At 39.0% G+C, this 19,445-nt stretch overlaps 1 protein-coding gene across 2 annotated transcripts in view; it reads left to right on the top strand.

Moving 5' to 3' along the window:
* The first annotated feature begins 1,570 nt into the window (after positions 1–1,570).
* Positions 1,571–19,445, top strand: part of braf (B-Raf proto-oncogene, serine/threonine kinase) — a 36,005-nt gene continuing 18,130 nt past the window's right edge. For both annotated transcript variants that reach the window (XM_053314083.1, XM_053314082.1), the window contains exons 1-4: positions 1,571–1,728; positions 12,452–12,553; positions 12,653–12,940; positions 15,958–16,061. In XM_053314083.1, coding sequence (XP_053170058.1) covers positions 1,576–1,728; positions 12,452–12,553; positions 12,653–12,940; positions 15,958–16,061 — 647 coding nt within the window. In that variant the 5' untranslated portion in view covers positions 1,571–1,575. The remainder of the gene's footprint in view (positions 1,729–12,451; positions 12,554–12,652; positions 12,941–15,957; positions 16,062–19,445) is intronic.

Raw genomic sequence — 19,445 nt, 5'->3', positions numbered from 1 at the left:
ATGAAAACAATCATCAGTTGCAGCCTTAGTGATAAAGTTCCACATGAAACTGATTTAAACTTTAAACTAATCAGATTGAAGTTGAGTTCAGAGCCGTACGTGTTCCTCTGTGAGGGAAAGATAAACAGGCTGTGTGTCTGCTGTTCACACCACACACATTAACCATGAGATGGCTTAAGGTTTCATATGAAGTAAAGCTGTCTGATAAATAAAGTCATTCTGTGATACTATCAGTCCTGATGGCAGGTGTGTGTCACACTCTAACAGGAAACTACACTGATGCTGCTACAGTATGATGTGTGATGTAGATGTTTTGTAAAGATCCTCTTCAGACAGGTTTTAAACATAAAAAACACTCTCAAAGCTTCAGTTTCCAAAAAAAAAGCCCAGTTACCTCATTAAACATGATTAAAGTCTACTTCTTCTCCCTCTTTGAAGAACACAAGCATGTCTTATTCTAAAAGTTGAACTTGTGGGTCCAACATGTCTCTACTTCCCATGTCCATTCTCAGGGTTTGTGCACTGGACCACGATTGGCTCCAGACTAGTTGTGATGTCACAAATCCTGCTGTGTGTGCAGGTGTTAAACAGATTCAAGATGAACAAAGAGAAACTTTCCTCCTTGTAAAAATGTACGAGCAGCATTCTGCATCCAGCTGAAGGAATGATAAGAGAAACATATGTGCCTATTTTTTACATAAAAGAGCTTTTAGGGGTTCAATTTCAACAAATCCAAACTGGGCAAATCAGACCCCCAAAAGCCCCACTCCCGAATTATTAGAAGTACTTCTCTCAACATTTGTTAGAAAATGTCGATGAAGGAATATAGGTACTGTATTATCACTTTGATTGTCTCTGTTAAAGAGAAACAAGTTGCAGTAAATGATGAGCATCAGCTCCACTGACATGGTCCACATCTGCACACAGCTGGCTGTCTGTGAATTGATTTCTATTAAAATATCGTTAAACCTCAGTAATGTTTCTTTATCAATCAAGTTATATGTTGTTCTATAGATTAGTTAGTGGCAGGTTTTAAGAGTGAGATCACGGGGAAAACAGCCAATGATGGTAGATGAAGTTAATGATCCAGTGAGCACAGATGTGGCGCTGGAAGACAGTTCCATGAGGACTATGTATAATGATCATTGTCTATAAATCCCATCAGAAATAAGGTGAGTATACAGAGATCAGCTGTGTTGTGTGGTTGGGCCCAGTTATAACTGAGCAATGAATACTGATGAAGGACTGCTTCCATTTGAATGCTATTTTTATTTATTTATTTAATGTGTCATACCTGTATGTTGAGCTAAATTGTTGCGAGAAAGATGATTTAAACCTATAATTAACCAGGATATATTAATTATGGTAATAATATATGATACTTTTTTTTGTATGAATATGTGATAGCCTAATAAAACATTAGAATATAATAGAAGTGATAATAATGCTATATTAGTGTCAGGTTAGCAGTTGACAGTGTGGAGGTCGGAGCCGCCTCTCTGTCTCCCCCTGCTGTCTGCAGCACCATCCTGCGTTTCCCTCCATTATTTTCCACTCAGCTTCTCGCAGTTTAAAATGGCGGCGTTGAGCAGCGAGTCCCCACCGCCCGTCTTTAACGGAGACACCTCGGAGCGGGAGCCGGGCAGGGAGCGGGGCCTGGAGGAGCTGGGCGCCGGGCTGGACTCCTCCTGCTCGGCGGGGATCTCTGGAGGTCCGCAGGATGAGGAGGTAGGCGCTACGGCGGCGGGGTAGCGGGTCCAAGCGGGGCAGGGGACACGGGCGACGAGAGGAGGTAATTGGATGTAAATGTTCAGGAAACACCGGCTGGAACATGGATCGTTGGGGGGATGCAGTGCAGGGGGAGGGGGCAGGGGGGCGGAGGTGGGGAGCGATGCACTAAATGTAAACGGTTAATTTGACGAGCCTCGGCCTCAACACGTTCATGCGACAGACTGATGCGAGCAGGAGGGAAGCGTTCATCCGGAGGAGCCTCGCTTTATTTCAGGCCTGCTTTATTCCATTCGCTCCTGGCTCCGTTTTCCAGGCTCACTGCAGCTGCAGCCTGGTGCGCCAACACAGCACACACACAGCACACACACAGCACACACACACACACACACACACTCACTCTCACACACACCGCTGTTGACACAACAAAGACACGCAATTACACCGCGTCCTTTATGCGTTCTAACGCTCAGAGTTTCATTCTCAGCCCACTGAGGATCCTCACCTACATCCATGCCTCAGAGGGGTGATGATGATGATGGTGGTGGTGATGATGATGATGATGATGGAGGTGGAGGTGGAGGCTAACTCAAGTGTCGTGCTTGTGTTTTTTTAGGTGTAATTTAGCTACATAGGCTGCTTTATGTTTTATGTTTATGTTACAGGTTTTACAATCACCCCCCCCCCCACACACACACACACACACATACACATATGAGGAACCATCAGCCAGGCTGTGTCCTCATCATGTAAAGCACAGTGAGCATGTAGACTAGCCTGTGTGTGTGTGTGTGTGTGTGTGTGTGCGTGCAGGTCAGGCCTCTGCTGGACCATGACAGCACAATATATGTATACTACATATCTGATATTGTTCCTCTACATTAAAGCAGAGGTGTGTGTGTGTGTGTGTGTGTGTGTGTGTGTGTGTGTGTGTGTGTGTGTGTGTGTCAGTCATAGAGTGACCCGTCCCTGTCACACTCCTGTGGCCCTGGCCCCATTTTGCGGTCCCTAAATTCTCATCAGTTAAGAGCTTTCATATGAAAATGTCAGTTGGACTACGGCATAGTTTTCTGCTCTATTTTCAGGAGCATGAAAGCTCCATGGGGAACATATAGAAATGCTGATGCACTTCAAACACATTTAAAGGGCCACTCCAGTCTTTTTTTAAAGCATTGCACTTCGATCAAGTCAGGGAGATTAAAAAAAAAAAGGCTGGTCCAAATTTATGAAGCAGATATCAGATAACTTTTAGTCAAGCTCCAAAACACTAGATCCTACATTTCCCATAATGCAACACTTCCTGCTTGATAATGCACTCTATATGACAGTATTTTCTCCTCCAGACACAGGCTGGACAGTAAACTCACACTCATGTAACATTGGTGGGTTTACCCTTTTTAAGTTTTTGTTATTGATTTTTCTCTGTGGCAGTGAACGTGTCTGCTTATCAGGCCGTCCCATTAAACTGCTGTTACTGCTCACCTGAGGTCAGTTTTCAGAGAGGTCCACTCTCATCCTCTCTGTTTAAACATGAAGTCAGTAGTACAGGGTTGGGATTGGAACCTCGGTCCATTTGGAGCTCTGTGTGAAATGTGCCACAGGTGGAGAATGTATTTGTAGTGGTGAGTGGTGCAGTGTGTGACTTAGTGACCAATATGCACGCAGACACTCATGCAGTTTGATTTTCAGTGGCTACAATTTACAGATGACCCCTAAATGCCTCACATGCAGATTATCGATTGATGCTACAATTTACAGATGTCCCTCACAGGCAGGTTAACATTAAGCCTGATTTAGACACTAGCTGTAGTCTCCACTTCAGACACATTTGATCCATCAGGGCAGGTGTTCATGTACCTGAGCGAGCCGCCCAATCAGGACACTGCATTCATCTGACCTTTACTGATCTCAAACATCCAGACTATAACATATCTGCTAATAGCAAACATCCAGACTATAACATATCTGCTAATAGCAAACATCCAGACTATAACATATCTGCTAATAGCAAACACTAATGTGACAGGTTCTCATATATGAAGTTAGCGTATGAGGCTGCAGTGACTGGATCAGTGACTGGATCAGTGTTGTTCATAGTAGGAAAAGTGAGTTTTCTGATGATGTGTGGATTGTTCCGGTCGTTTTAGGCTTGTTAAGGCCCATTTATGTGGATACAGATGGAGCCTTCTGTCCGTGCTCTGCGTTCATTTCGTCTGTATTTCTGCACGTTTCCATAAAGCTTACGGATACAGACCAAATGGAGCAGTACCACCAGAAACCATGGGGGCAGTGTTGCTGTCACTACTCGATATGTAGCTCTAGTGAGACACGAAGAAGAAGAAATAACAATAGCGGACCTTTTTGAGGAAAGGTTGTGTGAGTTGGTTAGAAACTTTAAACATATAGTTTTTGTCTTTTATGCAAGAGGAACATTATCAATATCTCCTCCACAGTCACAGTTTGTTTTTGAGTTTGTTGTTGTCATAAACTTTTGACTCTGTGCTGCCCCCTGGTGGATGTATTGGTTAACATCCATGCCAACGTAAAGGATGCATGGAAGCATGTGAGCAGTTACGGTAACATCATTTGAAAAGGACGGATACATTTTCGTATGTACGTTGAGCATAAATGGGCCTTTAGTCAGGTTTGTGATCAGGTGTTTTGTCATTTAAAGGGCCAGTCTGTCAATGTATTGCCTCAGTGTGGAAGATCAGGGGTGTGACAGGAGACACACTTTAAAATGTTTGTCATGAAGTGTCAAACCACAGCTGAGATAGTCCTGATGACATCACTGTCTGTCATCATTGTTATTTTTTCAGATATTGTATCAATATCTGCAGAACGACAGACACTAGAACTCATACTGTAGAACTCATGCTTTAGAACTCATACTGTAGAACTCATGCTTTAGAACTCATGCTGTAGAACTCATACTGTAGAACTCATGCTTTAGAACTCCATACTGTAGAACTCATACTGTAGAACTCATGCTTTAGAACTCACACTGTAGAACTCATGCTGTAGAACTCACACTGTAGAACTCACACTGTAGAACTCAAGAACAAAGGGTTAAAAACTCCCCAAAAGTAGGCATTAATATTTTTCTGTGTCTTTCTGTGTCACATTGGCCTCCCACATTATCGAACTCTACTCAGGCAGTTTTCCATCTTCCATCATAACAAGGACTCGACTGATACTGAATTTTTGGGGCCGACATCGATACCGATATTAAGGAGTAAAACAATTCTTCACCCAATAATTTTATATATAAAGAATGTAAACATAAAAATATATTTGCAATGCTCCCTTAAAAACACAAAGATGTGTAATGAAGGCATGATATTTTACCATTTGACAAACTTTTATGTATAAAATGACATCACTGCATTGAAACAGTACACTACACTGGGAATTTAATCATTATAAATAACTATAACTAAATAACAAAGTACATATATTAAACTTAAATTAAGAAAAAGGATCAAATATACAATTAATGCTGCCTATATAACTTAAAAAAATATCGAATACATTAGGGCTGGGCGATTATGGCAAAAATCAAAATCACGATTAATTGAACTTTTAACCTCGATTACCATTAATGAACGATTATCTCCACCCTTGATGAACAATTATGTATTTTCACAGTGTCTTTTGTTTTGTATTTTGCCCTCACACGATATTTTGGCACATGAGGATCTTTAGGGAGTGAAAATAAAGATGTTTTAAGGTGTGATGCTGTGGTTAATGTCTAGTTTACTTGATTAGAACTATGTAAAGATCATGGTTTGGGTTCAAATGATCACTGGAGACAAGTTTTAAATTCCTTAAAGATATGCAACGTTCGCTGTCATGGCAACAGTGAACACCACCATTAATTGACATGAGCAAGATTAAGTCGATTAGAGTTTCTAAATGTCGGTTTCGATTATTTTTCGATTAATTGCCCAGGCCTAGAATATATATATATATATATATATATATATATATATATATATATATATATATATATATATATATATATATATATATATATATATATATATATATATATGCTGATACCGATATATCAGTGATAGGTCAATATCGACTGATAATATTGGCTGACTAAATATGTCTTTAATAGACAAAATGAGACTTTCAGGATCAAGTCCAGAATCAGTCAAAGCATGTGTGATTCAACATGTGAGTGACTCTTACAGCACTGAACTGTGACTCAAGTCATTTCATCAGCTCTTCCTCAGATCTTCTTTGTGCTTTCAGCTCATGTTTAATGACACATCAGTATGTTGCCATGTTTCTGCACACTTTCTACAGAGTGCATGTACTTTACTTTGCTGCTCAGTATTGTTGTTCCCCATTATTAAAGCAGACACTGTGGCATATAGACTCAGAGCATGTTTCAGTCAGATATTACATCACAGTGAACACCATGTCCATGCTTACAGTAAAAAGTCAGGATTTATTGAGTTGTTGAAGCTGATGTAGAAAATCAGCGGTGAATTTTGGAATAGTTTTGGATAAAGAACATGTTGTTAGTTGTATTGGAGCATCAGTAAACAGCTGCTCTGTCATGCTCCTCCTCGTTGTTTAGCATGTGTTAGCCCATAAACACACTGTAAATACTCACCGAGCATGTTCCACAGCATGACTTTTAAACTCAGCCATTGGCTTCAGTTCATTTGACTGTATGAAAATCCAACCTGCTGCTGATAATCCATCACACAGAACATCTGGAGCCCTTTTCCACTGAATAATTCCAGGAAGTTTCAGTCCCAGGAAGTAAACTGTGATCAAGTCTGCACAGTCAGCAGATACGATCATTATTGATTCATCTGCAGATTAGATTCATGATTGAAACAATGAAATGTTTTGTCTTTAATGTGTCAGAAAATAGTGAAAAGTATTCTGACATCATCACGTGTGATTTGGTCTGAGCAGATATTTAGTTCACTGTCATAGAAGCTCAACCTGACCCAAACAATAAATCAATCAAAATACTTGCTGATTAATTTTCTGTTGATTGACTAAGTGATTGATTCATCTGTGATCCACAGGAACTACTGCTGGAACAAAGTTATACAGCAGATCACATTCTACTGAATATAAACCTGTTGAGATGAAGCACATATGATTAAGAGTCAGTAACAAATACCAAAAAAAAAAACGGTGTATAAGTCGCACCATAAATGTGATGTTTTTTTTTCATTGAAAAGTGAGGTGCATCTTCTACACCAATGTGTCCTATTCACCAGTAAAATACAGAGAGAGGTTGGATCTGGATATGATTTATAGGAATGTAAAAGGCTCCACACTAAGAACAATAACTAGAACTGTAAAGATAATGATGTTAGTGTCCACACTCATGAACTATAACGTCCTATAAACAGCTGTGAAAAGCATGCACATGCTCCAGCTGTGTCTGCAGCTAATGAAAATAGATTGTTGATGACCAGTTACTTCTCTATGTTGTACGGAAAAATAAGAAATAAAACCAGACGGGTTCACCGGCGGGTGCTGATTCAGACCACTGAGTGCGCTTTCACACCAACAGCAGTTGGTGCGCACTAAACAGTCCATTCGGACCAAAAGCTCTTAGTTCGGTTTGTTTTCGTTGGTGAGAAAGCATCAATCGCGCTTGGGTTTACACTAAGGGTGCTTTCACACCAATAGTTATATTATTTGGTCGGCACCAGGCAGTAAAATAGTTACTATGTAGCATACAGGCTGTGGTGTGGTCCGCGTTCACACCTGCAAACCAATCAAGATTGGTCCGATTGACGTTCGCTCATCTTCCGGTAGGTCGGTATTTGGTGCGGAGTCAAGCGGACTGAGACCACCACTAAACAGTCCATTCGGACCAAAAGCTCTTAGTTCGGTTAGTTTTCCTTGGTGTGAAAGCATCAATCGTACTCGGGTGTGCACTAAATCAAGCGGACCGAGACCTCCAAAAAGAGGTGGTCTCGGTCCGCTTGACTCTGCACCAAATACCGACCTACCGGAAGATGAGGGAACGTCAAGCGGACCAATCTTGATTGGTTTGCAGGTGTGAACGCGGACCACACCACAGCCTGTATGCTACACAGTAACTATTTTCCTGCGCTGTGAGACACACAGTATGAACACAGGTCTGAAGAATAAAAGATTCACTAACTTAGTTGTTTTTCCACTGGATGGAACAGAGGATGATGCTTTGTTTGACTCTGGGACTGACAGAGTCTGAGGACAGTGAGCTTTGGTGAGACTTACTGAGACTTGGGTACAATAACAGATCTGATGAAGAGTCTTTGGGACTCAGTGAGCACACAGCTACACACTGTATCACATATGTAAAGTTACTGTGGTCTTTAAAAGGTTTAATTAAAACTAATCCTAACCCAAACCAGGTCTGACTAACCCTGGAGAGTGGGTGCTACACTCCTGTAATGTGAAGTGTGGTAATATTGAGGTAAAAAGCAGATGAAGGTCATGTCCATGTATCATACACACGATGATGTAGATAATTACATTATTGTACAGTTAGTCAAGAATGTAATTATTGTGACAGACCTACTGTGACTGATGAAGCAGCTGATGTAGGAACAGTTTAGTGTGTGTGTGTGTGTGTGTGTGTGTGTGTGTGTGGGTGTGTGTGTGTGTGTGTGTGTGTGTGTCAGGTGTGCTGTGGTCCTGTGTGGAGCAGCAGCTTCTGCCACTTTCCTCCTTTTTTTAGCTTTGTCGTGTCTTTTGTGGTGACTGATGTTTCTGACTCATTCTGTTATAGATTTTGTTCCTCTGAAGTGTTTTCCTGTCATGCTACTTCCATCTCACACACACACACACACACACACACACACCTGACACACATGATTTGTTTTTGCTTTTGCTTTTGTTTGTTCATGTAAATATGACCTAATCATGTGAAAATCCGCCTCGTGTTGCTCTCATTGTGATCATTTCTATCTACTATTCACTCAACTGTTGTAGAGCTGCAACGATTAGTTGATTGATTAATTAGTTTATCAACAGACAATTCCAGATTTTATTACTGTAAATGAAATATTTGAGAATTTGGACAGTTGGTTGGACAACATTATACATGTAATGACATCATTTCTTGCTCTGACCAAATGATTAATCAATGAATTGAGGAAAAAACCAGCAGATGAATCAATATGAAACATTGTTGCAGGGTGATGTGGCCAGCTGTTGTATTTACTGGACAGAATCACCACTTAATACTTCAAATAGTGGCAGTGAAATAAGATTATATTAAATGATATTAGTCATAATAAATCCTTGTTAATGTAAACGTCCTCCATGTTTATCAGTTATACCTTTTTTTTAAAATGAAATATAATGAACACAGTCTTGTTCTTCTCTAAATCTTACAAATTTATCACAAGTTTTCCTGCTGATGATAAGAGCTCATTCTTCCTCTATAAACCCATTTTAATTTCATTCATTATTTTAAATATTCAAATTATATTATAATTTTTAATCCTCAGATTGAATCTGTTATTAATATTTATGATGTACTTATACACAGGCTTATGTGTTGTCAACGTGGTTATTTTATGTTCTGTCCACTAGAGGGCATTTCAACATTACCAAGAAACATGCTAAAGCTGTTCAGCTAGCTGCTCAGTAATAACTAAGCTTAAACACAAATGATTCATGTTGTTAACTTTAATGAACATTTGAATCTCAACACATTCCTCTCCTCATTGTTTCCTGTTTCAATGAACTGAGCAAAAGCAGCGCTGCATAAATTGAAGATAGTTTACTGCATTATAATGACAACATTTACAACTTCATTAGTGACATTTGGTTTAATAGCTTCACTCGTACGTCAGCATTTCAAATATTCAATATAGATTATTTTTCAGAAGTGATCAGGAGTGGATCCCTGTAGATTTCTGTTGAGACGTTATGTTAGCGCTCTGAATGACATGACAAAAGCATTTCATTGTCACATGCAGGGAGGTTGAGACAAGCTAACGTTAGCCAACACATTTATATACAATGACACATAGGAATAGTCATTTCAGCATTCAATTATTATTATTATTATTATTATTATTATTATTGTTGTTGTTTTTTACAATTTGAATTATTTTTGAATACCAAAATTGGTTCTAAAACATATAGCACTGTGTAGTAAATAGGGAGGGATTTGAGACACAGCTGTTCTTCAGGCTCAACCTACTCTGACTCAAGTGACCTCACTAGAGAAACAAACAGTAGAACTCAACAGACTTTGGTGTGTTAAATTGGTGAAGTTCCCCTTTTAAAAAAAAGAGAAAGATATGAGCAGTGAGAATCTACCAAAGCTTCCTGCTGAGACTCTTGATCTCTGTGGTCTTGACTGATGTGGCGAACGTTGACGGACTGGAGCTGTGGCTGACTCTGGATTTTTTCGTAGTCAGACTTTCAAACTGATAGTTGAGTTCAGAAAGAGGAGCTAACAGTGTGATCACAGTGGACAGTAGAGGAGGAGACACACACACACACACACACACTGAAACACGTCAGGAAACATTGATGATTAGCATGAAAATTCAGTTTACAGTGATATTTTGACCATATGATAATTACAGCATGAGATCAGTATCATGTGACACCAGCTGATCTTTACCTTCAATATAAACAGCTTTATTATTTCTGGAGACTGTCTTCTTCCTCACTTTGTTTTACTGTTTGTGTCGGTTATCTGATAATGAACAGGTCACAGTTGAATAATCAATCAATCAATCAATCAATCAATCAAACTTTATTTATATAGCAGTTTTCAGGCTAGTGTAGTTCAAAGTGCTTCACAGTTGATTGACAAGATCATAATAAGACAGAAAAAGTGTAGAACATAAAGAAAAGGGATTAATAAAAATCTAAAATTACAAAATAGGAGGGAAAAAAAGAATAAGAGAAAGTTTAGAAGAAAAATCAAGTTTATTAACATTGCAATAAAAATGAGGTTAAAATAGATTAAAAAGACAAAAGAAAAGTCCAATGAAATAAAGTGATAAAGGTTAACAAAAGCTTCACTAAAACAAGGTTAAAAAAAGAATAAAAAGACAACAGGAACAGACGTAAAATTGATGAGATAAAAACGTAATAAGATTGTGTAACATTTAAAGCACACTGTTTAAAGCCACAGCCAATGTTAGGGTTAGGGGTCAGCTGGCAGTGAACATGCTAACAGATTAGCTCGTAGCTTGGTCACATTAACACTGTGACCTGCTGTGAGGGAACACAGCTGGTAGAAATGAGTTGAGCTATATATGATACAGAGCATGCTAATCATTAATTTCACCTCATCTGACACAGTGAACATTTAATGATACCATTGACAGGTTTCTCCGTACCTGATACACCACTGCTCTTTATACAGCTCGGTCACATGCTGCAACATCTGTACATGTTACTCTACAAAGTCATCTCAGACATCTTCTCTACATTTCTACAGAGCACTCACACCTCAGGTCACGCATTCAGCTTCATGTCAAAGTTCCTTCTGTCTGAACCCAAACTGGAAATATCAAGTGTCTCTTACTACGATCCTCTAACTGAGTCTTGAAATACTCAAACTGATTTTAACTGACCGATAAAAGCCGTACTGATTGCTAGCTGCAGCTGTTTCACCTCAACAATCTGATCTGTATTTAACACTGTGATCTCAAGTTACTCTGTTACATGTGTTGCTGCTAACTAGGGTTGTAAAGGGGCAGAAAATTTCCCGAAACTTTCCAGGGAAATATTCCAAGTTGGAAACATTCCATGGGAATAAGAGCGTTAACTGAAAATTTTGGGTAATTTATACAAACTGCAAACATCTCAACATGAATATAAACACTTAGTTTTGTCATAAGCAGACATAGATGCATACTAATATCTTTTTTTTTTTTTAAACATTTTGACAGATTTATTTGTGATTATAACCTTAATAAATTATTTCGTTGAACAACAAAAACATGAATGTTGAGTAAAATAAACATATTATAGCTAGCACCATGTTAAGCTACCCTATGGTCAATAAAACGGTGTTAGCTAGCTTACATTTAGCATATGCATACCCTGCTTTATCATCAAATATAAAATCAGGGAGGTCAAAATGTCCCAAATGAACATCAGACTGCATTGAAGAAGGCTTTAAACTAGCGATTGAGACCATAAACACATTTTGAAAACGTTTACTGAGGTTAGAAATCAAGTGAGAAGTTGGTGAATTCTCCATTGACTTGTATAGAGACGGTCGCCCCCTGGTGGCCTTTTGATAGAATGCAGTTCTAAGTTACTTCTGCGTTGGCCTCATTTCAGAGGACCAGAATTCCCCGCCTGGTAAAAACACATTTTGATAGAATATTTACAAGTTAAACTTTGGTAACATAACATAGATCAAATATATTTACCCCACTAATATCATCTAAACGTGGGGGGGGGGGGGGGGGAGACGCGTGAGTGACAGAGAGACGCAGGGAGAGCGGGGAAAGAAAATGCAGCTTAACGAATACGATGCATATTTTTTAATTAGCGTTAAAAAAAAAATTAATAACGAAACGCAATATGTGGCGGCCGGTGTTGAATCTGTGGCGCACCGCCACGAATTAGTCTATGTGTGGGAAACACTGCTGTCAATAAAGGTTAAAAAAAAGTTTTAAAAAGCACTGAGTGTAAAGTGCGACAGCAGCCTGATTTGATTGGCGGGTTGTGATGAGTGGAACATTAACAGTGTGTCTCCTCACAGATCTGGAACATCAAACAGATGATCAAGTTGACACAAGAACACTTAGAGGCTCTGCTGGACAAGTTTGGAGGAGAACACAATCCTCCCTCCATATATCTGGAGGTAAGAGAGGTGGAGTTTTAATAATTGTAGCTGCAGTAGAACACAACATGTGAGTGTGTGTTGATGTGTGTGTGTGTGTGTGTGTGTGTGGTCCTGCAGGCCTATGAAGAGTACACCAGTAAGCTGGATGCCCTGCAGCAGAGGGAGCAGCAGCTGCTGGAGGCCATGGGTAACGGTACAGACTTTTCCTGCTCCCCATCTCCCATGCCGCCTCTCCTGGAGGTCAAGATGGGAGGATGCGGGGTCGGAGGAGGGGCTCAGGCCTTCCCCTCTGCCCCCAACACCTTGGCTGTCCTGCAGACTCCCACCGACGCCAGCCGAGCCAACCCTCGCTCCCCCCAGAAGCCCATCGTCAGGGTCTTCCTGCCCAACAAACAGAGGACAGTGGTATGTGTGACTCTCTCATCGTATCCCTGGAGCATTGTGGTGATCATCACATGACCGCTACATACAGCCCTGTTCTGTATGGTGTCAACAGGATTATTCAAAGCTTAGAAGAAACCAAAATGTGATGTATTCTTTTATTTGAAGACGATAAATTCAGAACAGGTTCTTGTGCCAGTAATTCCTTCTTGGTTCTTGACTGTTGTGAGAAGCAGATATGAGAGATATAGAATTGACTGGTCACTACAACTCTGCTTTAAAATCTTTTAAAGTCTGTGTAAAGTAAGAATAAATATGAGTTCGGAGTTTGACATACCACAGAAAAGTGTGTTGTTAACCACCCTGCCAAATTTGAATGATTAAAAAAATCGCCAAATATATGAAATTAGGCTTCAAAGTTGTGTAAAAAGCAACCTCTTTCTCTGCTACTAAACGCTGTGGGAGTGTCCGCCGAGTTAGTTGAAACCCCGCCCCCTACCAAGTGTCACCTGTCAATCAAAGTCACCACCTCTACCAGAAACATGGACGCTAGGTCTGAGAGCTTTCTGCTGCTAACTCAGCTGCTAGCTCGACGGCTAACTCTGTGCTAGCTCGGCGGCTAACTCAGCTACTAGCTTGGCGGCTAGCTCGGTGGCTAACAGTAGACTGTAGTAGTAGTAGTAGTAGTAGTGTGTGCTGAATGTATTTATACCTCTACAGCAGCAGGGGCGGGTTTATGATTTTCAGACACGCCCACTAAATCCTGAACACAGAAATGTTGAAACACAGTTTGTGAAGCCTAGCTCCACAATTCAAATCTAAATGGTTGAAATGCTTTATACACATTTTTTAGAAATACATTTATGACCTATTTAATGTGTTTAGAAGAAAATGTCTGAATTCACTTTACACAGTCTTTAAAACATTTCCTCTTAACCTGAATCTTAGAACAGAGTTATAGTTGTGCAGAAGAGTGTGTCAATGGTCATCGCTTCTAACACAGTATCTTAAAAAACATTGAATTAATTTCCCCCACAAAAGGACTTTTTAAATGAATTTTATTTACAGATGTCTTTTAAATATTGAATGTTTCCTGCTGTGGACAGTAACATTCATCAGATTAGTGTTATGTGTGTTTGTGAGGCGAGTAGATGAGAAGTTATACATCTACAGTGAGACTGCTGTCAGAGAGGATGTTGTTGCAGGAAGCTGTTTAATCAGCCATCATCAGACCTGCAGCAAAACACTGTCACTACTGCAGCTTCTCTTCATCCAGTCAAGATTTCAGCACAAAGCTTCAATCAACATAAATAAGATATTTTCCACTGGTGAAGTCATCCATCAGTTTCAGCCACTGATCTGAGTCCAGATCATTGTAGTCAATTAATTACATCAGTTCAGTTCAGTTCAGAGCTTTATTGTCCCTCAAGAGGAAATGTCTTTGCAGTGACAGTAGAAAAAAGCAACTAACACAATAATAATGATGATAATAAATAAACAGTGACATAGAACATCATCACAGCATACAGCACAACTGAACTTGATAAGAAACAATCATGATCACAGTTAAAGTAGAAATATCAAGAGTATAAAATAGTCATAGTCATTTACTAAATCATTGCAAGTCATTGATAGGTGTGATTGTTATTATGTATATTGATACAAACAGCATCACAGTAGCTGCAGCCCACAAACACACCTGAAGTCAAAGTAAAAAAAGAGCTTGCACAGTTCTTGCTTTACTCCGTAGGGCACACAGTCATTCACTCACACACACACACAGTCATTCACACACACACACACACAGTCATTCACACACACACACACACACACACACACACACACACACAAACACAAACACAGACAGAATTCTTTGTTGCTATGCAACACAGTGGCTGTTGATGCTGTCGTCTGTAGAGTGAGATGCAGCCATCAGTTTAGTTTAGTTTATTTTGCACAAGTTAAAATGTACACACAAAAATGACATAATATAGAGAGCAGGAAGAGGCAGAAAACCCAAACTGGCTTATTTAAATCTAAAAATGTTCAAAATGACACAATATAACTAAAAATGATATGACCACATAAAAGTGAGAACAAACCAAATGATTAATATATGTATAATAAATTTAAAAAAAAAGAAATGAGTGTCATACATGTTGATGTTCTCTACATCAGCTCCTGTGCTTCCTCATTCAGTGTTTCATAGAAATGATAAACAGCTTTCAGAGTTCACTGAGAACTCGTGGTCATAACTGTGAAAGAGATGAACAGCAGACAAATAGAAGGTAGAAGTTCATCTGTGAAGTCACATGACACTGTGTGTGTGTTCATCCTCACACTGGATGATGCATTTAATCAGTGATTTTTAAAAACAGAAAGTTTCAAATGAAGTCAGTGGAAGTGTCATAAGCTCATGTTCAGCTGACACCTTGTACTATAGCTCACTATATGTCTCTATAACCAGCACATACGATGATTTACTTCACTTATTTACATGTGTATTTGAGTGATGGAAATATATTAAACTAAACTAAAATTTCATTAAGGTTGAAACATCTACAGCTGCAAATATTCATTATTTAATAAACTTGACACTATTTTGATAATCAATGAATCATTTGGAGTCATTTTAAAATGTTCAAATTTTCTGATTCCAGCTTCTCAAATGTGAATATTTTCTTAAGAGGTCTCTGAGACAGTAAACTTTCTCTCTGGCTTGTGGACCTTTTTAAAGAGATCATCTTTGGCTTAGGGAGACACTGATGGACATGTTTCACCACACAACTAGTCACTGAGTTCAGAAAACAATCACCATATTAACAGAGAATGAAAAGAATGGCTAGTTGCTGAAACCACTCCAGAGAGTTTTCTTCATGTGCTTCAGATTGAAGAAAAGTCACCCATCTTCACCATGAAGAATGGCTCCAAGGAACAATCTCAGTTTCATGTTTCAACATTAACTAGCTGTGGTTGTGTCAGCTGGTTTCCTCTCTGTCTGCTGCCTGTCAGCTGGCTCAATGTCTCTGTGCTGCGTTCAGGTCCCGGCTCGCTGTGGGATGACTGTGAGAGACTCGCTGAAGAAAGCTCTGATGATGCGAGGACTGATTCCAGAGTGCTGCGCAGTCTACAGAGTACAGGACGGGTAAGTCTTAACGGATCAGTTCACTATTTTCTCAAGTGTGTTTCTCAGTTTTCCAAATGAACAATAAAGCAGTTTTTTCTTGCTGTAATGATTCCTCCTGTTCATACTGACCATCAGAAGATCTTGCAATGGAAGTGATGGAGGATTAAATCCACAGTCCTCCTTCTGTGTAAACATGGACTTAAAAGTAGATGTGAAGCTAATATGAAGCTTCAGCGTCTGAATGAGTCAAATCTTCATCTTCTATATTTCAATGTTACAGTGTTTTTAGTGTCAAAGTCTTTTTGTTACTATACTTCCACCACAGCTCAACAGAAAACACTAAGCGGGAATCTGATGCTAAAAAGACTGTTAATGTGTCAGATATCACTTTATATGACTAACTCACACTGCTGAAGCTCAATACAAACTACACATCTACTTTAAATGACTGTGTAGACACACTGTGGATACAGTCCTATTCTTCCTGTTCTTACTGACTATTAAAACATGCATGTCTGTGTATTTTGAAGGCATCTTTAAATAGTCAGTATGAACAGGAGGAACACCTCTTTACTCTTCATATGGTCACCTGACTGCTGCTTTAAGACAGATTTGAAGAATTGTGAACATTTCCTTTTAAGTGACATCTTTAACTAACATGAAGTGAAGCACCTGCAGGATTCAGCAGTGAAGCTCAGACTGCAGAAGCCTCATAGAAGCTTCACATCTACATTTAAATGACTCAGTGGACACACTCCTCCATCACTTTACATTGAAAGCACATTTGAAGGAGATCTTTTAATATTCGGTATGAACAGGAGGAATGATTATAGAGAGGACAACCTCTTTCATAGTTCATATCGTTACCTGACTGTTTTTTTTTTAAATTGCTCTCCTTCAGTCAAAAGTCCTTTTTGCTTCTTCTTCTCTTACTGTGACTCTGCATGTACCAACAAGTGTTATTTGTGACATCACAGTTTGCAGTCAATCAGCGTTCATTATGCAACTGACACAAGTGTGATGAAACTTGCAGCCTCCAGTGCACACACACTGACAACACACTTTACATCTCATGCCCAGCAGGAAGACATTAAAATGGAAAGTATTACTATTACTAATACTAAGTATTACTATCAATCTATATTCATAGATTGATAGTCATTTGACTGAGGCAATGGGAGGAGAAGGTGTCATATTATTGATTTTAATGACGTAATTTAACTTTGTTTTATAGGGGAAAAAATGAGTGGACACGCATTATTATTCAATGTAAAGATTGTTGTGTGTATGCCTTAAAACATGTGGATCTTTTAATGTCTTGAGCATCAGCTGATTGAAATATGTCTGCAGCATCAAATAGAAAAGTCTCAAGTAGTCAGAGCTGCCTTCTTTATTTTATACCTTATGTTCTATTTGTATGACTGCTTTACATTAAGACAGAATTAAAGTCATTTGAGTTTGGCTTATTTAGTTAATTTTACAATACAGTATGAGCTATCAAAGTATCAGTTTGGTATTCTCACATGTACATACAACTTCTTTTCAGCACTTTACTAGTTTGCACTCAGGTTAGATGCAAAACTGCATTTTATTGTGTTTGTGCTTGTAGTAAGTTTAGTCTAATCTAATATATATACAAAAAATAAAACTCACATCATATTTGTCACCAGCACTGGAAATGAATAATCAGCACACTGGTACAGTATGTTATATTACAGTTTATTTTTATTTAAAGCTGCTTGTATATTTTTGTAGTACACACAACTGAATCTGATTTGATGTTTGTGTGAAAAGCATTCAGTACACAGTAATAAAATGATCAGTCCATCGTGAATTACATCCAACATATTGTCTCACTTCCCTCTCATGGTGTGTGTACATTGGTCAATAATGTGACGCAACCCACTGTCAACTGGTGTAAGCACTATTTCTTCATCAAAATCTGATTATATACAGAAAAATAAATGTGAATAAATATAATCCAATTTTGCAACGTAATGCTGTGTTTTTTTAAAACAAATTTTACATACATACTTATTTAGAAACAAATGTTTGTTTTTAGGATATGTCCTGCTCAATATTAACAAAATTGATTTTTTTAAATGAAGTCATTATTAGTATAAGTCCACTTAAATACTCTGTAGGTGATACAATATTTAATATTTATCATTCTTTTGTGGTTACACCATTTGACATTTTCAGGAGCATTCAGTCTTACTTTTGGTAAAAAATGGTGCAAATGTCATTTAAATGATATAAAACCAACAAAACTACTAAATGTACATTTGAACAAACCTGATGCTGCTTTTAAAACTAGTTTTAACATATTCTTGAATTGCTCAACTTGCCGATCCTTATTTATCACTGAGCTGACTGTAGATAGTTTTGGGTCTATGTGTCTAGATCTCCCAATTGAATTAAATTCAAATAATCTTTATTTTCATGACAGATCAGAAATGTATATTACCAAAGCAGTACAGAAGAAATGAATATATAATATATCTCCTCCCCAGTACAGTGGTGGTGATTAAAGTGTACATGTTGTGTACATGTTGTGTTGTGTATGTGTTGTGTATGTGTTGTGTATGTGTTGTGTATGTGTTGTGGTGCTCACAGTCACACTGTTGAAGAATGACAGTTAGAAATGTTCTCTGTGGAAACGGTGTGTGTGTTAGTGTGTAGAATCCACTAGGGGTGCAGCGGTACAGGTAACCCACGGTACGGTCCGTACCTCGGTTTTTGGGAGACGCCTGCATGTATTCAACGTCGAAACCGAAATTAACCCACACCGGAGATTTGAATGAAGCCGATGCTTCTTCAAACTTTTCTCTGTCAACTCCTCAGCTAGTGCTGGCCATGCCTCTTTGTTTTCTTTTTTCCACTTCTGTGTGTGAGCTGCACCTTGAACCTGCTCCAGTTACTGTGTGAGAGGGGTTGAGTGGGTGGAGGCACAACAGTGATTGGACATTAACTCGCGGGGAGGGCCTTTCACCTGCCTGGACAGGCGCGCGCACACACACACACACACACACACACACACACACACACACACACACACACACACACACACACACACACACACACACACACACACACACACACACACACACACACACACACACACACACACAGTGGTCTGTAAAGCATCAATGCAAAATGAATTGCGAAACCGAAAACCCGCGGTCCATAAGGTCGTGTTGTTCCGTGCAGAGCGGACCGAACGGTTCAATATTTTACTGAGTACCGTTGCATCCCTAGAATCCACAGAACACACTTTAAACACACTTTAGTTTTAGAGGTTGATTTATGGTTGTTGAATGAATGTTCACTTCTAGCCTCATTTTGATGAAGTTTGTTAGTAAGACTTGAAAAGTCTTACCACATAAGTGACAGGAGGTATGA

This window comes from Scomber japonicus, chromosome 23 (genome assembly GCF_027409825.1).
Source record: "Scomber japonicus isolate fScoJap1 chromosome 23, fScoJap1.pri, whole genome shotgun sequence".
Lineage (NCBI taxonomy): Eukaryota > Metazoa > Chordata > Actinopteri > Scombriformes > Scombridae > Scomber > Scomber japonicus.
The sequence above is the reverse complement of the archived record's forward strand: the minus strand, read 5'-3'. Positions and strand labels throughout refer to the sequence as shown.